Source organism: Protopterus annectens, chromosome 4.part1 (assembly GCF_019279795.1).
Source record: "Protopterus annectens isolate FY-2018-M chromosome 4.part1, PAN1.0, whole genome shotgun sequence".
In the NCBI taxonomy this organism is placed as follows: Eukaryota; Metazoa; Chordata; order Ceratodontiformes; family Protopteridae; genus Protopterus; species Protopterus annectens.
The window spans coordinates 459,603,681-459,626,444 of record NC_056734.1 but is presented as its reverse complement, the minus strand read 5'-3'; the positions used below and the strand labels follow the sequence as shown (position 1 = coordinate 459,626,444).

Genomic DNA, 22,764 nt, shown 5'->3' with positions numbered 1-22,764 from the left:
CTATCTTTTTTTTAAGATACATTGTACTTGTCCATCTGTAAATTATTACTAAACTCAAAAACACTGTTCCCTGCAGCCATCATGCTATAAATACATTCAGTTTTACTATATGTTTTCCATATTCAATACTTAGCCAATATATGTTAATTTCTCCCTTCTTGTGTTAAAAAGTTATGTTCATGTAAGAAATATTTAAAAATATTTAAACATCATATAAATAAGCTCATGTATAGATGATTCTACCCTGCAATTTTAAATGTACATCATATGTAACAAATGTGGAGCTTTTCTCCCCGGGCCACAGCTGAAAATAGGTTTTGCCGAGTTGGAGTCAACAAAGACAAATAAATAAATATACTGTATATATTTTCCTCAATGCAGGCGCTTTTTATCACTGGAATTATGTATGCCCCTCCCTGATTTAGACTAAAATGAAGTTAAGCACACTACACGACAATGAAGCTGTGTCTTTATTTCTGTACTCGCCAAATAAATGCATACACAAATATAAAGTCTTGTTGTTATACCTGGAATGACCATTTAAATATATTCTCTAGTTGTGAGTCATGATACATTACTGTGGCAAATTTGCTACATTATCACAATTTGTTTTACAGGAATGCATGACTGCATACCACCAGGAGTTTTAAATAGCCACTTAGATGTTCTGTTATTTGCCATTTGGTTGATTCCAAATGCATATTTTACATTTTCCAGGCTGATAGACTCAGTATGCATCTAAACAATATCCTTAACACGTTCTTTCAAAATGACAGCCAAAACAATGCTCTTTTCTCCATAAAGGATATATTTTCTGTTATCTGAAAGTTATTTCCATGCACATACTTGAGATTATAATGTGATCTTTATACTGCATTATCATTACAATGTATATATCATACTGTATAGAAATTACAGCACTACAAAAAGAAAAGGTAGGCAGGGACCTCGATATTTAGAAATTAGCAGCCTCTGCTTTAAGTAATTCTTTATCTTACATTTCAGCCATACAATGCAAGTCATTCAACAAAATGCAGCTTACAGCAAATGTAGGCTCTGGTTAGTTTCTAAGTGTACTGTCACAGTGTAAAGAATGCTAATACTAGAATTATTAAGAATACAAGACTGAAAACTATTATCACATATGTGCTCACTTTTGAAAGGCATACACATATCTAAGGTCAACGTACCAACTGGGGCTACATTGATAATATAACCATCGCCCAAGTAAAGAGCCCAGTGTTGATAACCTGGTCGAAAGATTTCAATCAGGTCCCCAGGCTGAGGTTCTCCAGGGTGTTCCAAGTCAAATCTGTCATTTGACTCCATCTATAAAACGGAAAAAGTGAACTGTTATTTTTATTCTAGATACAACTTTTTTTCAAAATATCAACAAGGCTTAAAGTAAACAGAACAGTGAAATGACAGGGATAAAGGAGCAATAAAAGTATTTATACATTTCTGAAAGGAACTCATGAGCTCAGCCTTAGCTAGTTACTGGGATCTCCTTTCTGCTGTTATTCTTCAACCATCAAACAATCTCAGCAGAAAAGCCATGCCATATTCAGGTACACCTGGGTATACAGGTACAAGTGCCATCATACGCTTTTGCTCACTTTAAGTAACCCGAAACACTTGGTGAACTTAAACCACCTTATTAATCTAATTTATCCCCTCAAAGATATTCTTTGTGAAACAAGCAGGAGATCCCACAAGTAAGATGAAACTGTTCTATGACACAGTGAAGGAAGATTCGGGAGCCTTTACTACATACACAAACTGGTGAAACTAGCCTGTACATAGGTTCATAGGTAAATACTAGGCTATCGGCCCTGGGGCCTATACAAGCCCAGCCAAAAAGGTACCCTGGCTTTTGCCACCCAAGAAAATTATTTTCCTGTGCCACTGTCGAGCAGAGCCACAGAGGTGATCTCTGGAGTGAATTTCCTATTTCCCATCCAATCATCAAGATTTTTTTTGAAGAGTGCTAATGAGGAGCTTTGTTTGATATAGATAGGTAGTTTATTCCAGAGTATGGGAAGTCTCTGGGACAGGAATCTATCCCTCCGGCATGTTCTGTTTATTGTGATGACAAGGTTTAGGTCCCTAGAACATACAGCTCGGAGGGATTGGGATTTCTTTAAGTGAAGCATGTCCAACAGCTCTGGCTTTGACATAGCTTTGTATGCTAGGCAGAGATCACCTCTGAGTAGGCGATATGCGACGGAGTAAAGCTGGAGTTTTTCGAGACGGTCTGCGTAGGGCATCTGTTTGAGGCTGGTAATCCTCTTTGTGAGGTATTTCTGAAGCCTTTCCAGTTGTTGTAGATGTCTTGTGAGGTACATACCAAAAGGGGCATTGTACTTTATAATGGGTCTAATGAGTGATGAGTAGAGGGGAACAATGACCTCTTTTTTCTGGATGAGAAACCTTTTGTGATGAGGTGTGCCATGTAGAAGGATTTCCTGACTACTGTGGCGATGTGATTATCAAAGGAGAGGTTACTGTCCACCTGTGCCCCAAGGTCGGTGTTAAGTATACTACCGCCTATGTTGTAGTTCATGGGTACAGAGTTTTTACCAAAGGGGATGACAATGCACTTTTTGGCACTGAGTTTGAGGCCATGGCTTTGACACCAGGCATCTGTCTCAGTGAGGCCCTTTTGTAGGATGCCCACATCGTTAAGAGTTTCGATTATGGCTCCTAGTTTGCAGTCATCTGCGAACTTTGTTAGCCAAAGACCTTCTGTGTTAGCCTGTACTTCACAGGAAGACTTAGACTCACAAGACAAGCACTTCTGGTCTCCTGAGGGTTTACAACATCTAGACAAGTAGATTTCCCCATCAAAACATGTTTTTTTAGCGAACTCGCCAAAATATTCAATTTATATAATCATTTTAGTGTAACACAAACTGATGCATTTTAATGAGATACAATTCTATGTACAAGCAATTTACTTACAAACAGTAAGACAAGGCTTTTACAAAAAGTAACAATGATAGAAATAATAGTTTGTGGTAAATCCAGCCACTTTAACCACCAATAAGCTAGGTCTAGTGTAACATACGTTATTTATTAAAGGTTTGAGTCAAAAGATATTAAGTGATATGGCATTGTTAAGCTCCTCCCATATTTTATTAAAATGGGCCCCAATTCTAACACAAGCAAAGGAGAAGACCAAGAGTGAACATCTGTTCCTTTCATGTGAACAATTCACTTTTGGTTTGTGGCTTGGTGATACATAATACTAGTGAAATGCAAGTGCAGTTTTATCTTACTTTAGAAGGTAGCATAACATAATATAATGTTCTGAAGAGATACTCCATTCTGCTACATTATCACCTGAAGAGAGCAGCCCATTGATGTCAGATGATTAAAATTCAATACACAAATTTTCTTTTTTCTATGTCCTCCTTTGTCTCTGTGCTTGTGGAATATCAAGCCTCTCTGTACTGCACCTCAGCCAGTTTATTCCTCTGTACTAGGGAAGTTACCCACCAGATTTATATGAGTGAGAATTGTCCAGGACTGGGGCTATCATACAGGCAACCATGAGGGTGTTCTGTATCCTCATTTGCATCCCAGCTATAAGAATAATTGTACTGATCCTAACCATACTCCCTGGGCTTGTGAACGAGCTACTTGCTTCAACATGGAGGCCTTCAGTACCTTCTTCATACAGATACATGCTCCTGTATGCCCTATATGAAAGCTACCACAGCAGTGGCTTGGTGAGCAGAAAGCCTGCCATCAGAAAACTCAATGGTATTACCCTCCCCCATGGATTTCTGATCCACTCTGGCCTCTTCTCCAGGATGGGAATACCCATCCTCCCTTGCCAGCTCCACTATGCACCTGAGACACTAACTGAATTCAGGTGTCCTAGGCCATAGCAGGCCTTCATCCCTCTATGGCACTAGAGCTAGCTTGAATGTACGGCTTAATCGTTAATAGACTCTTACTAAGATGAATAATTTTAGAAGCCTAGAAGACAACTGTAGAGAAGTGGCTCCAGTTATCTTCCTTTTACTTACACACCGAGGTATTAATAAACTACAGTATGGTAATGCCATGTAAATGTCCATTATTAAATTAAAGTGGCATGAAGAATGCATGGGTATAATACAAGGCTTAAATGATGGGCTGCATAACACCCTGCACTATACCTCTCTTGCAACACACTTCTGCATATAAATAATCACGTTTTAGGGAAGTGCCACATGTCTTACCAGAGACAAAGACTTGCGTACAAGGATATAATTTCCTGGAAGCATTCTCTCCTAAACACAAATCGACTGCATGCAGAGTGTATAAATGCTAATAACATATGATTTACTTTCATTTTACTATTATTTCCTTCAACATATGAACTACTACAATACAGACAGTATCACAATAACAGGCATAACTGTGCAGAAACTTTCAAAATGCATTTTAACTGTGCATACATAGAAGATGAAGAAGTTATAAGGTTTAAGAAGTAAGGCAACATCAAGTGAACCATACAGCACAACCTACTATTCTATTATTTTCTACATACTGCGTTAAACATCATTTAATTTTAATAACATCTAACTCTAAGTGCATTTATTTTATACTACTGTTTGCAGTTTTTGAATTTTCTCCTAGGTACAGTGAATATGCCCTTACTTTCATGTTGTTAAGGCAAGATGGTTATGCTGTTTATTAAATGAACAAAATGTAATGTGACATACCACTAACTTTACTGCTATGTGATTCAGATATACAAAGTTTAAGTAGTTAAGTCAGTGGAGTGAAGTAATCAAGCCTGTTACCTCTACAGTAACTCTATTTTGACTACTGATGCTTCTGCATTTGCCTGGGAGCACATATTTCTCATTCAGAACTTCCCAAGAGCTCTCACTCCTGGGAAGCTTAGCTCACTGTTGTGCACCAGAGGCAGTTGTCGGGGGGGGTTCTGGATCAGCAAAATGCATAACAGTTAGAAGTACAATGACAGAGGCTACCTAATAACACTACTACCAGCTTAAAATATTATCTTGGAACACTGATGGCTGTAGCCACCTAATCAGATGAAAATTTATATTCTAAAAACAACAAAGAGAAAAGGGACCCATTGCTTCACTGCAACAGACTAAATCAAGAATCAGTGATAGTACAAAACTTAGGTGGAAAAAATACAGTCAGACAGTGACAGATCATAAATCAGGGAAGAGAAGCACTAATAATTTTGCTCACATTGTAGTTTGGAAGATGCAGCAGAAGAGCTTTTTGATAGTTGGGTGGTATGGTAGAATTTATATCTGGGTTGGTAAAACTAGCACAAGATGTAGATGACTGGGAATCTCACATGCTCCCAAGAATGATTGATTTATTTTTTTCAAGGCATAGGAAAAAGACTAGAGCCACTGATGTCTTCTGAAGCATAATGAGAAACCTTAACCTGACACTACAGCACAAAAAAGGATGGCTGTTTGAGAGAAAGAAGTACACATTACAGCTCAACTATGGAAGAGTTGGGAGGATGGCCTAATGGTTAAGGTGTTTGCCTTATAAACACAAGGTGCAGTGTTTGAGTCTCACAAGGGATAATTGGCTAGGCTTGCAATGGTTTGCAAGGGCAATTAGCCTAGTACTAGCCGATGTACATTAGGTCTGTAATGGAGAAGAAGGATGAAATAAACTGAATGAAACTCGGTACCTCGTCAAAGCACAAGCCATATTGACCTCACATTAGTGCAAGACAACTCAACAAAGTCGGTGTGGGGTGCTCAGATTAAACAAAGACAAATCTTAGATCATGTTCCAATGTTCCAATGTACCATGAGTCTGTATTTAACAGAGGAGGAGAGGCATTGTTCAATGTGTAGGCAGGCAAGCTATAAATGGTGCCGAAGGAAACACAAGACAAACTAAAGTCAGCTAATTTCACAGTATTACAGCAAAGCAGACAAGACAGGAGCCCAACAGGGTTACAGTGGTGAGATGGAATCAAGCAAGCATGATAGAATAGGAGAGGAAAAAGAAAAAATAAAGTATCCTTAAATCAGGATAAAGAATCTCAGCCCAGCTGTAGAAAGGATGGCATCACAGTAACAAAAACTGAGCTCCCTAGAGAGAACCAGATTGCTTATCATTGAAAGGTGAACAGGAGTATTGAACAACTGCACAGGCAGCTATACAGAACTACTGAGCAGAGGAGTTTTATGGTGGTTCAATAAAGAGGATAAGACCAAGTATATAGAGTGGCACTTTCCACTTTACTGGAAAAAAAATTCTAAGCTTGCTTCCCCACTTTCCTGTGGCAGGTCAGATACGGATTTGCTGTGTCCAGGACTGTTTGTGAGCTCCTAAGCCCCCCCCCCCCCACTTAACTGGGGTTAAACTATTCCTGGCGCCATAAAGTCTGTTCTTCAAAATTTCCCTTGCAACTAGCCAGCTTTTTAGTTTTAGCACTCATCTGTTTCTTTTATCTCAGCACTTGTTCAGAACTCATTGTAAGCACTAAATAAGTTACAAATTACTACAGCACTCAACTTTCCTCACTTGTCGAGAGGAAAACAGGTTTTAGTACTTAATAAATAAGCACCTATTCAGGCATGTCTAAAGGTCAGCTCCCGGTGTTTTCTCCTGTCTACCTGATCAATCTGGGCATCTTGGGACAATGCAGCAATTGCCTCATGTACACAGACAACCCTCTCCTCCTACCACCCAACACTATGACCTATGAGAGATGCACTTATATAGCCAAACTGGAAGAAAAGCTCTCTTCACCAAAGACTGGCCTAGACAGTCAAGAGGAGAAGGTAAACACTTGCACCGCACCACACTCATCACACAGTCTCTCAAAATCTACACCACCACCAAAACACACACACAGAACCACAAAACACACACCTACATTCGCGGAGACTCTCAGTACAAATCTGCCCAAACAACAGAGACCGCCAAAGCAGAAATGAAAGTAACCTCCACCCACAAACACAACCCAAATGACACATAGCCCACATACTCAGTGTGCCACTCAACTACAGCCCATAAGGCATAACGTACCCAACACTCTAGTCATAGGTGACTCTATAGTCAGGCACACTGATGTTCCACTCACCAGGCTAAACAAGGAAAAAGTTACTGTCAGCTGCCTGTCAGGTGCCGGGATCCGCCACATAATGCACGCACTCAGGACACTCCACAACAAGTACAGATATGACTCTGTCATTGTCCATGTCGGTGTGAATGGCCTGAGACATACCTCCCTGGACTACATGAAAAGAGACATGGAGGAGCTCTCTGATCTTATAGCCCAGGCCGGTATGACCCTAGCCCTGAGTAGCATCCTGCCATCACCCAGAATTACACCACAGTACAAGGACAAAATGATTGACTTTAATAATTGGCTAAGCTTCTGGTGTCATTCTAAGGGAATCCAGTATCTGTCTGGCTTGGATGACATGATCGACAGACCACGTTGCTTTGCCAGAGATGGCCTGCACCTGTCGCCCTTGGGATTCCAGATACTGGCAAAGGCTCTTGCCACTCCTATAGTGCCTTTTTTAGGCAAGGTTCGAATGACAAATTCACCACCATAACAGGTACAACCAAGCAAAATCTGAGGATAATATTACTCAATGCTAGAAGTCTAAATCTCAATATGCACTCACTCGAGGCACTCCTTAAAATGGAGAACATTGACATTTGTGCAGTGACAGAGACCTGGTTCAAAGCTCCAGAGAGCACCCCTGCATTACCAGGCTATAATTCATACCACACTTTTCGGCCACCAAATCCGGACCGAAGCACTAAAGGTGGAGGCGTGTCCATATTCATTAAGGATATCCACACCTCCAAGCTAGTTGTTCAGCATAATGCATCCGAGATTATCCAAGTTCAACTAACTCTGGGCAAAACCGCAATCCAGATTGTAGCTTGCTACAGCCCCCCACCATGCCCCAGGATTCCCACTCCTCTTTTCTTGATACACTGGAAAATATTAAGGTACAACCCAACACTCTAATAATGGGTAATTTCAACTACCCTACCATTAACTGTAAAAACTACTCATGTACCAACTCTTTTGTTCAACGCTTTCTGGAAATCATCAATTCCAACGCTTTGGATCAACTTATCCACACCCCCACCAGGGGCAGCAATATCCTAGACCTGGTCATCACCAACATGGGTGACCGGTGTTCCACACCAGAGGTCAGCTCCTTGTTGGTCAAATCCGACCACAAGCTAATCACCCTAGAAATCCACATCCCGCTCCTACCCCCCATTAGGAAAACAACCATAAAAAATTTCTCCAAAGCCAACTTCACACTTCTTAAGACAGAAGTGGCAAACTTTACGACACCCATGCAGATGGACAATAGAGGTACAACTGCTGAATCCTACACAAATGCACTTTATATGCACTTACACGGATGGATCGTGCGATCCCTAACAGAACCAAGATGCTATCCTCCAAAAAAAGAAGCCAATCTGGTGGTCTTCTGCCATAAACAAACCCTACAACAGAAGAAACTGTTGCAAAAAAGAATAAAATCCCACGATTGGAGGAACTCCCTGGTCAGCCTCAGTAAGAAGCTGAGATCCCTCATAAACTCCTCCAAAGCTAGTTATGAAAACAAAATTGCCACTGATTCTAAAGACAACCACAAAGCATTCTATAGCTATGTCAAAAATCTCAATGGCAACACTCAGATCTGCTCTGAGTTACAGCACAATGACACTAAATATACAGAACCAACTGATATTGCCAACATCCTGGCAGATAGGTTCAGTGCTAACTTTACCCCCTCTCACCCCTAAAGGGCCCATCTTTATACCGGAAGAATGCAAAGTTCCTGTAATCACGGCTGCACAGGTAAAAACTTCACTCTCCAAAGCCAAGAACACATCATCCATGGGACCTGACAACATCCCAGGCTGCCTTCTACATGAACTACAGAATGAACTGGCACCCCACCTAAATACCATGTTCAATCATAGCCTCACCTCAGGCTTTGTGCCCATTGAATGGCGCACCATTACAGTTATCCCACTCCACAAAGGGGGGACCACAACAGACCCCGGGAACTACTGCCCCATTAGCCTGACGAGCCTCGTCTGCAAGGCCATGGAACGTATCATCATGGAACTCATAAAGAAAGACATTGGAGATCTCTAAACTCTGGACCCCACACAGTTTGGGTTTGTAAAAGGCAGATCATGTCTCCTAAACCTGATATACTTCTTTGAAGTAGTCACCAAAGCCGTAGATGAGGGTAAGGTGATTCACACAGCCTATCTAGATCTCGCCAAGGCGTTCAACACCATCCCCCACTCTGGAATTATAGATAAACTCACTAAACTAGGTATAAATCTCTATGTCACAAGATGGGTTGCCAACTGGCTTACTGAAATAACCCACATCGTGAAAGTAGCAGACTCCAAATCAGACTTCAGACCAGTGACAAGTGGAGTACCACAGGGTTCAGTCCTGGGTCCTCTCCTGTTTGGTATCTACGTCTCTGAAGTACAGGCTAACACAGAAGGTCTTTGGCTAACTAAATTCGCAGATGACTGCAAACTAGGAGCCATAATTGAAACTCCTAACGTTGTGGACATCCTAGGAGAGGGCCTCACTGAGACAGAAGCCTGGTGTCAAAGACATGGTCTCAAGCTCAATGTCAAAAAGTGCATTGTCATTCCCTTTGGTAACAACTCTGTACCCATGAACTACCACATAGGCGGTAGTCTACTTAACACCGAAAGTGGGATAAGAGACCTTGGGACACAGGTGTACAGTAGTCTCTCCTTTGAGGAATCAGGAAATCCTTCTACATGGCACACCTCATCACAAAAGGTTTCTCATCCAGAAAAAAGAGGTCATTGTTCCCCTCTACTCATCACTCATTAGACCCATTATAGAGTACAACCCCCCTTTTGGTATGTACCTCACAAGACATCTACAACAACTGGAAAGGCCGCAAAAAACATCACAAAAAGGATTACTGGCCTCAAACAGATGCCTTACGCAGACCGTCTGAAAAAACTTCAGCTTTACTCCATCGCATATCGCCTACTCAGAGGCGATCTCTGCCTAACATACAAAGCTATGTCAAACCCAGAGCTGTTGGACATGCTCCACTTAAAGAAATCCCAATCCCCCCAAGCTAGATGCCCTAGGGACCTAAACCTTGTCACCACAATAAACAGTACATGCTGGAGGGATAGATTCCTGTCCCAGAGACTTCCCATACTCTGGAACAGACTACCTACCTATGTCAAACAGAGCTCCTCATTAGCACTCTTCAAGAAAAATCTTGATGATTGGATGGGTAATAGGAAATTCACCCCGGGGATAACTTCTGTGGTTCTGCTTGACAGGAGCACAGGAAAATAATTTTCTTGGGTGGCGAAAGCCAGGGTACCTTTTTGGCTAGGCTTGTATAGGCCCTAGGGCCAATAGCCTAGTACCTACCTATGAACCTATGAACTATCATCCATTAACTTGAACTTCCTAAAAATCCTCCCCTTAGACGATGCTGTATCTGAACTCAATACAACTTTTCTAAATATCCTAAATAGCCTTGCAAATCCTAGAAGGAAGAGACTGAAAACAAATAATGCAATTTAGCTACCCAAAAAGAGTGGAATGTTAATGCAGGATACAGAAAAATATGGAAAGAATGGCAAAAATATAAAACGCCTCAATATCCTGAAAACTTTAGAGTTTTTCGCAATCGTACTAAAAAGCAAATAAATGAAGAAAAAACAATTATACTACAACAACTTTCAGAATACTAAACATAACCCCCAATAATGTTGAACATCCATTAAAGAAATCTGACATCCTGGCAAAAATTTCAACCTAAACCAATCCCTGATATCTCACTATTTGAAACTGCAATACAGTTCAACTCTTATTTTATAGATAGTATAGCATCTCTAACCAAAGATTCCTCAAAATCTAATCCCAACCCTGCCCAACAGCCACATATGACCACATCTTCTTTCACCTTCAAACCTGTGCCCACATCCTATATAAAACTACTCTTAAACAAACTTAAACCATGATCTTATTCAACTGATGATCTCCCAATAGAGTACCTAAAAACAGCAGCCAATACCATTGCCTATCCTGTCTCAATCCTTATAAACCGGTCAATAAAGGAATCTTGCATTCCCTTTCTCTGAAAAAAGTCACACATTATCCCTCTGCACAAAGTAGGAAATTCAAAAACTAGAAGTTATGTACTTACCATAACGTTCCATCTGAGTAGGTGGATTCATTTGTCTGCAACCTGTGGGTATGGATCCGATATCGGATCCGAACCGGCATGGTTTATCCAGCTATGGATCCGAGCTCCTAGCTCCTCCCCTCACCCATAATGCCCTGCTCTCCCTACTTGACCTCAGATTGAGTTTGCCCTGCACCAACTACCCTAACCAAAGGGTAACACACCCTATGCAGGAAACTGACAAGGCCAGGGGGATAGGAGGGCGGGATGGTTGCAGACAAATGAATCCACCTACTCAAATGGAACGTTATGGAAAGTACATAACTTCTAGATCTGAAGTAGGAGAATTCATTTGTCAGCAACCTGTGGGACAGAGTCCCCAGCTACCTGAATCTTGGGTGGCCATCATGGAAGGATATTCCGGAGCACAGCGGAGCCAAAGGATGCTCTACCTCTAGAAGTGACGTCCAGCTTGTAATGAGTAATAAAGGTATGAGATGAAGCCCAAGTGGCTGCTGAACAAATGTCATCCAGAGGAACCCTAGACTTAAAGGCCGCTGAAGTAGAGACAGACCGGGTCGAATGAGCATGGACTCCCTCCGGTGCGGGCCTCCCAGAGGCTTGGTACGCCAACAGAATACACTGAGAAATCCAGCGTGACAAAGAAACTTTGGAAATTGGTTTACCCAGATTGAATTTGGCAAAAGAAATGAACAACTGGTCTGATTGTCTATGACCAGCTGTCCTATGAAGGTAAAAACGAAGCTGCCTGTGAACATCCAAGGAATGCAGCTTGTATTCGCCTTTGTTTTGATACTTAGGGAAGAAAACAGGGAGGTTGATGGACTGATTAATGTTAGCTTCCGAAGCTACTTTAGGAAGAAAGGAGGGATTGATCCTGAGGCACACCCGGTCCGGATGAAAAATCAAATAAGGCGGTTTCATGGACAGGGTCTGAAGCTCAGAAACTCTCTTAGCCGAAGTAATGGCTACCAAAAAAGCAGTCTTAAAGGACAAGAATTTAAGATCGACTGTGGCCGCAGGTTCGAAGGGGGGAGCGGTCAAGGCCTGAAGTACCAAGGAAAGATCCCACGGGGGAACCGTTTCTTTGACAGGGGGTCTGAGCAAAAAGGTGCCTTTTAGGAAGGTTTTGCATAACTTAGCCGACATAAGAGACCCTGAATTGTGTCCAACATGGTAATGAGATATGGCCGCCAGCTGAACTTTGACCGTGGAACTACTGGCGCCATCATTAAAGAGAGTAGTAAGGAAATCTAGAACCAAAGGAAGGGGAACCGTGAAAGGATCTAGGCCTTGCCGCTCTGCCCAAATGGAGAAACGCCTCCATTTACTGCGGTAAATTTTTCTGGTAGAGGGCTTGTGGGCCGCTACCAGAATGGCCTTAACTGGGGACGAGATACTGGAGTCCTGATTAGGAGTGGAACTGGAGCAGCCAAGCAGTCAACTTCAGGTTGTCCAGGTTCGGAGTTGGTAGGTTCGACGGGTGTGATATCAGATCCGGAATGGGATCTAGAATCCAAGGTGGATTCACTGAATGAGACCTTAGATAAGGGAACCAGATCTCTCGAGGCCAGAACGGGGCAATGAGGATCATTCTGCACCCCAACCGAGAGGCTTTCTGAAGTACTTGTAGCATCAGAGGTAGAGGGGATATGCAAAGAAGACCGGGAGGCCAAGCATGCACCAGAGCGTCTCTCGGAGAATCCCCTGGAGGGGGAATTAGAGCGAAAAAACTGTCGCACTTGGCGTTTAAGGGAGAAGCAAAGAGATCGCAACAGGGAGTCCCCCACTGTGCGAAGATACGTTTCGCTACTTGAGAATTGAGAGACCACTCGTATGGGGAGAGAATGGTGCGACTGAGCTTGTCCGCTAGGATGTTGGTCCAACCCGGAATATGCGTTGCGATGAGAAAGCGGTTGGTGGAGATCGCCCATTCCCACACTCTCATGGCTTCTCGACATAAAGGGTAAGACCTGGTTCCCCCCTGTTTGTTGATGTACCAGACCACCGACATGTTGTCTGATTGAATTGCAATTGTTCCCAGGGGAAGGAGGGCTTGAAGTGCTTGCAACGCCAAGAGCACCGCCCTCATTTCCAGAACATTGATATGCAGGGAGGTCTCTGAATCGCTCCACGTGCCTTGGACCGTCCGGCCCGCAAAATGCCCCCACCCCCACCCGAGGCGGGAAGCGTCCATGGTCACCGTGGCGAGAGGGGGAGATGCACAAAAGGGGCGGCCCCTGTGGAGGTCCGGAGAATGGAGCCACCACAAGAGAGACCGCTTGCAAGCCTTGCTGATTGCAATGGGATGATACAGGGGGAGGGAGAGAAATGACCATTGCACCTGAAGTGTCCATTGAAGTACTCACATGTTCAAGCGGGCGAGTGGAAGAAGAGTAATCGCTGCCACCATAGACCCTAGCGCCCTCAGGATCAATTCTGCAGGTGTTGAGCTGGCGTGAAGGATGGCCCGCACCTGGAGTCGCAGATTACGAACTCTGCCAGTTGTGAGAAAGGCTCTTAAATTTCTCGTGTCTAACCTGGCTCCTATAAATTCTATTATTTGAGTAGGGACCAGGTTGGACTTTTCTATGTTTACCGTGATGCCTAGCCAGGGAGCTAGACAAAGAAAGGAATCTCTTGCCAAAGAGAGTAGATGCCTTGTTGGGGCGGTGAGAAGCCAGTCGTCTAGGTACGGAAAGACCTGCACCCCCTGAAGCCTCAGGTGGGCCGCAACCACTGCTAATACTTTGGTGAACACCCTGGGGGCTGTGGTGAGACTAAAGGGAAGGACCCTGAACTGGTAGTGGCTGGCTCCCAGCCGGAAGCGAAGAAACCTCCTGGATCGTCTGTCCATCAGAATGTGGTAGTACGCGTCCTTGAGGTCTATAGAGCACATCCAGTGATTCTCCCCTAGAAGGGGGAGGATGGATTGCAAAGTGACCATCCGGAACTTCTCTTTGGGAACTGACAGGTTCAACAGGGACAGGTCTAGAATGGGTCTTAGGTCCCCCGTCTTTTTTGGCACTAAAAAGAACCTGGAGTAGAACCCTGATCCGATCTGGGGGGACGGGCTGGATGGCTCTTTTTCTCAGCAGATGGCCAATTTCTGCTGAAGCGGCCTCCCTCTGATCGGGTGGAACATCGGGGAGGATTTTTAACTTTGGGACATGAAGAAAGGGGATCTTGTAACCTCTGGATATAATCCGGAGTACCCAGCGGTCCGATGTAATGGACTCCCATGCCTCTAGGTGCTCGAGAACGTCCCGACTGCCTCCAGAGTGGAGCAGTCGGGCAACCCCTCAGGGTTGCTGCGTGGGCCGTTCAGAGAAAGGTTCCCTGGACCCAAAGTTCCTGGGAGCCCCTCTGCCCCTAGGGCGACGTCCTCCCTGTCCTCCTCTGCCGCGAAAGGACTGGTTGTCCGGAGCGGGTTGGGAGTGCTGCGACTTCCGGAACCACATCTTCTTCTGGCCCTTTTGGTTCCTAGAGTAGGACCTCTGGGGCACAGAGAAGCGGACTCCGACGGCAGACAGAGTCTTCCCGTCCTTCTCGCTCTGAACCAAGGTGTCGCGAACCGGCTTGCCAAAAAGGGCAGAACCGTCAAAGGGGGCATTCGCGAATGATGCCTTGAAGGGCTCCGTAAAATCGCAGTGGCGGAGCCAGGCCTGCGGTCTTGTGACTAGGCCCACTCCCACAGCTCTAGCGGCTCCCTCGGTAGCGTGGGAAAGTAACCGCATAGAGGTGTTAGTCACAGAACGAAGAGTGGCCATACGGGTGGAGTGCATAAGTTTGTCCTCCTCCGATATGGACTCTGGGGGGGATGCAGCGTATTCCTTGATAAGATCGCGCTGCATCCTAATGACGTGTGCCAAATAGTTGAGCGCCCTCACTGAGAAGGTCGCTGAACTAAAGATTCGCTTCCCCAAACGGTCCATCATCCGAGACTCCTTGCTCGGGGGATGGACTGAGGGACTCTCCTGGGCGAGTTCCCCGTTAGTGGCTGCTGCCGACAACATGGCATCTACCAGGGGTCCCTTGCTCCAGTGGACAGGGTCAGCAGGGGGGCTAAGGATCCTGTCGGGCCTCTTAGGGATTGGCTCCACGGTGTCCGGGTCCCTCCACGCCCTGGTGGTAATAAGGTCCACCAGGGGGTCGGCAGGAGGGGACACCCAAGAGGTAGACGGGCCCGCTTCAAATGCCTCCAAGAACACTGACTCGTCCGAGGAAGACTTTGGGGCAGACCACCCACCTCTAATCCATAACATTTCCATGATGTCTCTGAAGGAGACATCCTCAGGGGGTGATCTTGGGGAGCCTTCCCCTTCCTCCAAGTCAGTGTCTTCGGTTAAAGACTCGGGGGAGTCTATGTGCCTCCTCTTACACGAATGCTTGCGAGGTGCTTCCTCGGGGGGGCTGTCCGAGGAGCCCTCACCAGCAATATCCAGAACCACAGGAACTGCTTGGGGCAGTGAAGCGGGCTGTCCCAGTGGCCGGGTGATGGAAGCCTGGCCCAGAGCAGATGGAGTGCGGGACGGAGCTGAAGCAAGGGCCGGGGGTCCGGATGCCCTCAACAGAGCCCTCTCCACTACATCAAAAGCCGAGGGGGAGCCAGCCTTGACAATAGGATCCGAAAGTCGGCTCCCTCGATCCGATGAGCGGACCGGAGCCGGCGCCGAGCCCCTCGGATCCGAGGGACCAGTGTGCTCCGACAAGGACGGCGCCGAAGGCACACTGAGTCCATCGGATCCGAAGCTCGGGCCAAGGCTCCGAGAGGTCGGATCCGACAGACTCGAGAGCCGGGTCGGATCCGAAGTACCCAGTACTGTCGGCGCCGACCTACCCACGGCTCCGAGGCTGCCCGGCTCCGAGCGCTCCGAACCCGGGTAGCGGGTCGGAGAAGGAGCAATGGGCTTAAAAAATGGGGTCGAGCCCCCCCCCCCAGAGGGGGGGGGAGGCAGAAGCACTCCCATCTGCATCTGGGCCTGGATGAACCTTTGCATCATCCGGTCCAGATCAGCGTCAGAGAGGCTGTAAGTAGACCTCAACGTGGCTATCGAGGTAGGCCTTGAATGTCGCCTCGATAGCCTCGAAGGAGGTCGGGTCTCCTCATCCTCAGGCTCCGATGAAAAGCACGGGGACCGGAGCCGAGGAGGGGGAGAGCCAGCAGCCAGAGAAGCCGAAGGAGAAGCCCGCTTAGCTGGCGGGGCCGAAACGGAGGTCTCGGCCCGCCGCTTGTGGTGCTTCTCTCTCCGGTCCTTTTTCCTGGCTTCCCTCTCCTCCGACTCTTTGGCGGGAGTTTGAATCCCGGGTGGAGGAGGGGGAGCAGGTAAGGCAGGGACTGCCGAAGCAGTGACCACCAAGGGAGCGGGGGCCGAAGCCGAGTCTGGGGGCAAGAGTCTCGCCAAGACCAGCTTCGACCTCCGATCCTTCAACGCCCTGGGGTAGAACCCTGCACAAATTGAACACCCTGAAGTGAGGTGTTCAACCCCAAGATCGAGACGACCGGTGTGGCCATCAGCAGGGGAAAGCTTATGGCCACACTCGGAGCACTTTGAGAAAACAGCCTTTGGGGCCTCAGACATAACTATTTTTTTTTTTTTTTTTTAAATAGTAACAATAAAAATAAACTAAACACTCACACAAAGGCCCCAAAAAAAACCACACACACACACACACACACACACACACACACACACACACACACACACACACACACACACACACACACCAACTACGAACCAGCGAGGGGAGGGTAAAAACTAGATTAAATTAAACCAAAAAAGATATAAATAAAAGGGAAACCTACAACTTTCACACAACTAAGAAGTTTTGAAAAGTTTTGAAAAGTTTTAAAACCCTTAAATAAGACTTAGCTTTAGGAGCTCTGATGACCCAGCCTTCACCATGCGCGGCAAACTAGATCTGAGGTCATGTAGGGTGAGCAGGGCATTATGGGTGAGGGGAGGAGCTAGGAGCTCGGATCCATAGCTGGATAAACCATGCCGGTTCGGATCCTATATCGGATCCATACCCACAGGTTGCTGACAAATGAATTCTCCTACTTCAGATCAATTGCTAGACTATCTGCTGCAGGAAGAACTCCTATCCCCTACACAAAATGGCTTCCATCCTTCCCATAGTAGTAGCACTACCTTTCTAACCTAATACAGATGCTATCAATAAAGCTAGAGATAATGGCAAACTAGTCTCTTCCTTATTTCTAGACTTGTCTAAAGCTTTTGACACAATTTGTCACAGCAAACTTGTACTTCAAATGTCCTCACTAGGTTTCTCTCAACCCACCCTTCTGTGATTCAAAGGCTACCTGTCCAATAGGTATCAGTCAGTAAAATGCCATTCCATGCTCTCCCCTTACCTCCCAATCACCACCATTGTAGCATAAGGCTCTATCCTTGGTCCCCTCCTCTTTAACATTTTCACCAACACCCTCTATACAGCCACACAACCGACCATCCTAATACAATATGCAGATAATTACACTTTCATTTTCACATCTGACAACAAGGTATACCTCCATAAAATTACTCAGGAAGCTTCAACAGCCACTGAAACATGGTTTTGTAACTCACAACTCATGTTCAAACCAAATAAGGCCCAACTATTACTTTCTCCCCCAAATCCCTCTCTCATGAAAAAACAAAATTTAAAGTCCTCTCTCTTGATAATACAACCACTGATGTTGCTTCTCATAGAAAACTATTAGGGGTGATAGTGGATGATAATATTACATTTGACCTACATATACAAAATTGTATAAGAAAAACTCATCAAAACTAGGGGTGCTTTACAGAGCCATAAATTTACTCACCTGCGCAACTAACACTACACTTGCTACTACTCATCTCCTCCGCACACTTCTTTATGGTGCTCCCATCCTCACTAACCTCCAGGCTTCACAAACATTAAAACCTGAACAATGCTATAACAGAGTTGCTAAATTTGCAGTACATGGCCCTTTCAGAACTCACCACTGAATAGCACTGAAAAACCTAAATTGGTTATAACTGGCACATCAACTAACATATACACAACTTCTTACCACCTATAAAATTATTCAGCATCCATTTGCCTGTCAGCACTAAAAAATATTCTACACAACTATGTTCTCAGTCATTGCGATCCAGTGACCAAAAACTCCTGTCTGCTACAAACCTAGCAAATCTGCTTGGCACTGTCTGTACTCATACAAGGTTGCTAAGGACTGAACTCCTTACTTGTATCCATCATGTCTATACCCACCCTCTAATCTTTCAAAACCACTCTGAAAGACTTTTAGCTAAAAATTCTAAAGTAATTTCTAATGCTAAGGTAAAGGCAGAGCTTTATGGCTAAAAAGATTGACACCGCCCACCCGTTTTCCCAGGACTGACAAAGTGGGTCTCCCTTGCCTGCCAATGGCACTCCAACAGCCCCAGATGATGTGTCTAACCCCTGTTCCGTGGTGCCTGTAGAGACTACACCAGTGGGACCCAGGGAAAAAGATGAGTGGTCTAAGGAACCAGCTTTGGCCACAACAGAGTCGCCCACCTGCTGCTGAGGCGTTTCATCAGCCTTCTATGGTGGCAAAGGCTGTTCAATAGTCTTTTTCTTTTTGTGACTGGAAGAAGGTAGAATTGAAGAATGGGTACATTATTCTATGGTTAAGCAGAAAAACATGCCTGATTCCTGGAGAAGCCTTGCAGAAACTGTCAGTAAAACAAGTATTTAGTAAAAAAGTAAATTTTCTCTATTAAAACACAGTAAAAGGCACTTTAGAAATTTATTCAAGCAAGAAAAGTAAATTAACATCACTTCTCCACAGAAAAAGTAGTTTAAATTAAGTTTTAACAAGTTTTTAGCACAAAGCTAAAATGTACCTGTTTAAAAATAAACAAAAGTTACGACAGTCAATAAAAACAGTTTCCTACCTATTTAAGTTTCATAGAACAATAAGTCTTATGTCACAAAAAGTAAAGTCAAAGTTTTTACCCCAAAGAAAACTTATCTGCCAAGCAATGGAACAGTGTTAGTCATCCAGCGATCCTCGAAAGCCAGCAAAGCAGCACTCTCTTTGACAGGAAAGTTCTCTAGGGTTTCGTGCCCAAACCTTACTTTTAGTCAGCTTTCCACAGCTCAAGCTGACTAATGGCTTGGTGGCATGGAAGGTGCCTTGAAAGCTCTGGAAGTTGGATGGCTATTGTACGAACCAACAGAAGGTTGTGTAACCATGCAACCTGAAAAAACAACTAATGACTGATGAAGTCATAAGTGCTGGGACGAAAGCGCTTAATCTGGTTATATTAAAGATAATGGACTAAAATTAGAAGTTATGTACTCACCATAACGTTCCATCTGAGTTGGTGTATTCATTTGTCTGCAACCTGTGGGTTATGGATCCGATATCGGATCCGAACCGGCATGGTTTTCCAGCTATGGATCCAAGCTCTCAGCTCCTCCCCTCACCCATAATGCCCTGCTCTACCCTCATGACCTCAGATCGAGTTTGCCAACAGCAAGAACACCCTGAAAAGGGTAACACATAATATGTAGGAAACTGAAAGGCCAGGGGGATAGGAGGGCGGGATGGTTGCAGACAAATGAATACACCTACTCAGATGGAACGTTATGGTGAGTACATAACTTCTAAATCTGAAGTAGGAGATTAATTTGTCTGCAACCTGTGGGACAGAGTCCCCAGCTACCTGAATCTTGGGCGGCCATCATGGAAGGATATTCCGGAGCACCGCGGAGCCAAAGGATGCTCTACCCCTAGATGCAAGAACCAACTTATAGTGGGAGATAAAAGTATGAGATGAAGCCCACGTGGCTGCTGCACAAATATCATCTAGAGGAATCCTAGCCTTGAAGGCTGCCGAGGTAGATACTGACCGGTATGAACACCCTCCGGTGCGGGCCTTCCTGAAGCTTGATAAGCCAATAAGATGCACTGTGAAATCCAGCGGGACAGAGAAACTTTAGAAATTGGCTTGCCCAAATTAAATTTTGCAAAGGAAATAAACAACTGGTCGGATTGCCTATGACCAGCCGTCCTGTTTAGATAAAATCTAAGTTGCCTGTGAACATCTAATGAGTGAAGCTTATATTCACCTTTGTTTTCATATTTAGGGAAGAAAACAGGGAGGTTAATAGACTGATTGATGTTTGCTTCAGAAGACTTTAGGAAGAAAGGACGGTTGGTCCTGAGGTAGACACGGTCCGGATGAAATACCAAGTAAGGAGGTTTAGCTGATAATGCTTGAAGCTCTGAAACTCTCTTGGCCGATGTAATGGCTACCAAAAAGGCTGTCTTGTAAGACAAGAATTTGAGATCCACCGTAGCCGCTGGTTCGAAAGGGGGGGGCGGTCAAGGCCTGTAGAACCAAAGAGAGGTCCCAAGGAGGAACCGCTTGTTTTACAGGGGGCCTGAGAAGAAAAGTACCTTTAAGGAAAATTTTACACAATTTGGCTGACATAAGAGGATTAGAGTCATGGCCAATGTGATAATGAGAAATTGCCGCCAGTTGTACTTTGACTGTGGAACTGCTGGCACCATCGTTAAAAAGAGTGGTTAGAAAGTCAAGCACTAATGGGAGAGGAACCGTGAAGGGATTCAGGCCTTGCCGCTCCGCCCACAAAGAAAACCGTTTCCACTTGCTGCGTAGACCTTCCTAGTGGACGGTTTATGAGCTGCCACCAGAATTGCCTTAACAGGTGACGAAATACCGAGTCCTGATCAAGAGTGGAACTGGAGCAGCCAAGCGGTCAGCTTCAGGTTGTCCAGATTCGGAGGAGGTATGCAGGATGGATGGGATATCAGATCCGGAATGGGATCTAGAATCCAAGGAGGATTCACCAAGTGAGACCTTAGGAAGGGGAACCAGATCTGTCGAGGCCAGAACGGAGCAATGAGAATCATTCTGCAACCCACCCGAGAGGCTTTCTGAAGAACTTGGAGCATCAGAGTCAAGGGTGGATAAGCATACAGAAGACCGGGTGGCCAAGCATGCACCAGAGCGTCTCTTGGGGAACCTCCAGGAGGAGGTATCAGAGCGAAAAAACTGTCGCACTTGGTGTTTGAGGGAGAGGCAAAAAGATCGCATGAAGGAGTTCCCCACCGGCGAATATGCGTTCTGCTACTTGACAATTGAGAGACCACTCGTAAGGGGTCAGAATGGTGCGACTGAGCTTGTCCGCTAGGATGTTGGACCGACCCGGAATGTGCGTTGCTATTAGAAAGCGGTTGGTGGAGATTGCCCATTCCCAAACTCTCATGGCTTCTTGACAAAGAGGGTAAGACCTTGTTCCCCCTTGCTTGTTGATGTACCAGACCACAGACATGTTGTCCGATTGAATCGCAATTGTTCCCAAGGGAAGAAAGTCCTGAAGTGCTAGCAACGCTAAGAGCACTGCTCTCATCTCTAGAACGTTGATATGCAGTAAGGTCTCTGAATCGTTCCACGTGCCTTGGACGGTCCGCCCAAAATGCCCCCACCCGAGGCGGAGGCCCGTGGTCACCGTGGCGAGAGGGGGAGAAGCACAAAATGGGCGGCCCCTGTGGAGATCCGGGGAGTGAAGCCACCATAAGAGGGACCGCTTGCAAGCCTTGCTGATCGCAATGGGATGATGCATGGGGAGAGCAAGGTATGACCACTGTACTAAGAGAGTCCACTGTAGGATGCGCATATTTAGCCTGGCAAGAGGAAGAAGTGCTATAGCATATGCCATGGACCCTAGAGCCCTCAGGACCAACTCCGCTGGAACAGAACTTGAGTGGAGAATGGCCCGCACCTGGAGCTGCAGATTTTGAACTCTGTCCGCAGTGAGGAAGGCTCAGAACTCCTTGTGTCTAGCCTGGCCCCTATAAAATCTAAGAGCTGTGTGGGTGCCAGGTTGGATTTCTTTGTATTTATTGTAATGCCCAGAAAAGGAGCAAGATGGAGAAAGGAGTCTCGTGCCAATGAAAGTAGATGCCTTGTTGGGGCGGTAAGAAGCCAGTCGTCCAGGTAGGGAAAGACCTGCACCCCCTGAAGCCTCAGGTGGGCCGCTACCACTGCTAATACTTTGGTGAACACCCTGGGGGCTGTGGTGAGACCAAAGGGAAGGACCCGGAACTGGTAGTGACTGGCTCCCAGCCGGAAGCGGAGGAACCTCCTGGAGCGCCTGTCCATCAGGATGTGGTAGTACACGTCCTTGAGGTCTATCGAGCACATCCAGTGATTTTCTCCCAGAAGGGGGAGAATAGATTGCAGAGTGACCATTCGGAATTTTTCTTTGGGGACTGCCAGATTCAAGAGAGAGAGGTCTAGGATTGGTCTTAGTTCCCCCGTCTTCTTTGGCACTAAAAGAACCTGGAGTACAACCCTGATCCGATCTGGTCTGGGGGGACGGGCTGGATGGCTCTTTTCTTTAGCAGATGGCCAATTTCTGCCAAAGCGGCCTCCCGTTGACCGGGTGGGACGCCTGGGAGGGACTTCAACTTTGGAAGGTGAAGGAAAGGGATGCGATATCCTCTGGATATGATTTGGAGAACCCAGCG

General features: G+C 45.5%; 1 protein-coding gene across 1 annotated transcript in view; it reads right to left on the bottom strand.

Annotated features, from left to right (window-relative positions):
• Positions 1–22,764, bottom strand: part of PLAAT1 (phospholipase A and acyltransferase 1) — a 294,996-nt gene that overhangs the window by 171,685 nt on the left and 100,547 nt on the right. The window contains exon 4 of the mRNA XM_044070277.1: positions 1,191–1,329. Within this exon, the coding sequence (XP_043926212.1) occupies positions 1,191–1,329 (139 nt within the window). The remainder of the gene's footprint in view (positions 1–1,190; positions 1,330–22,764) is intronic.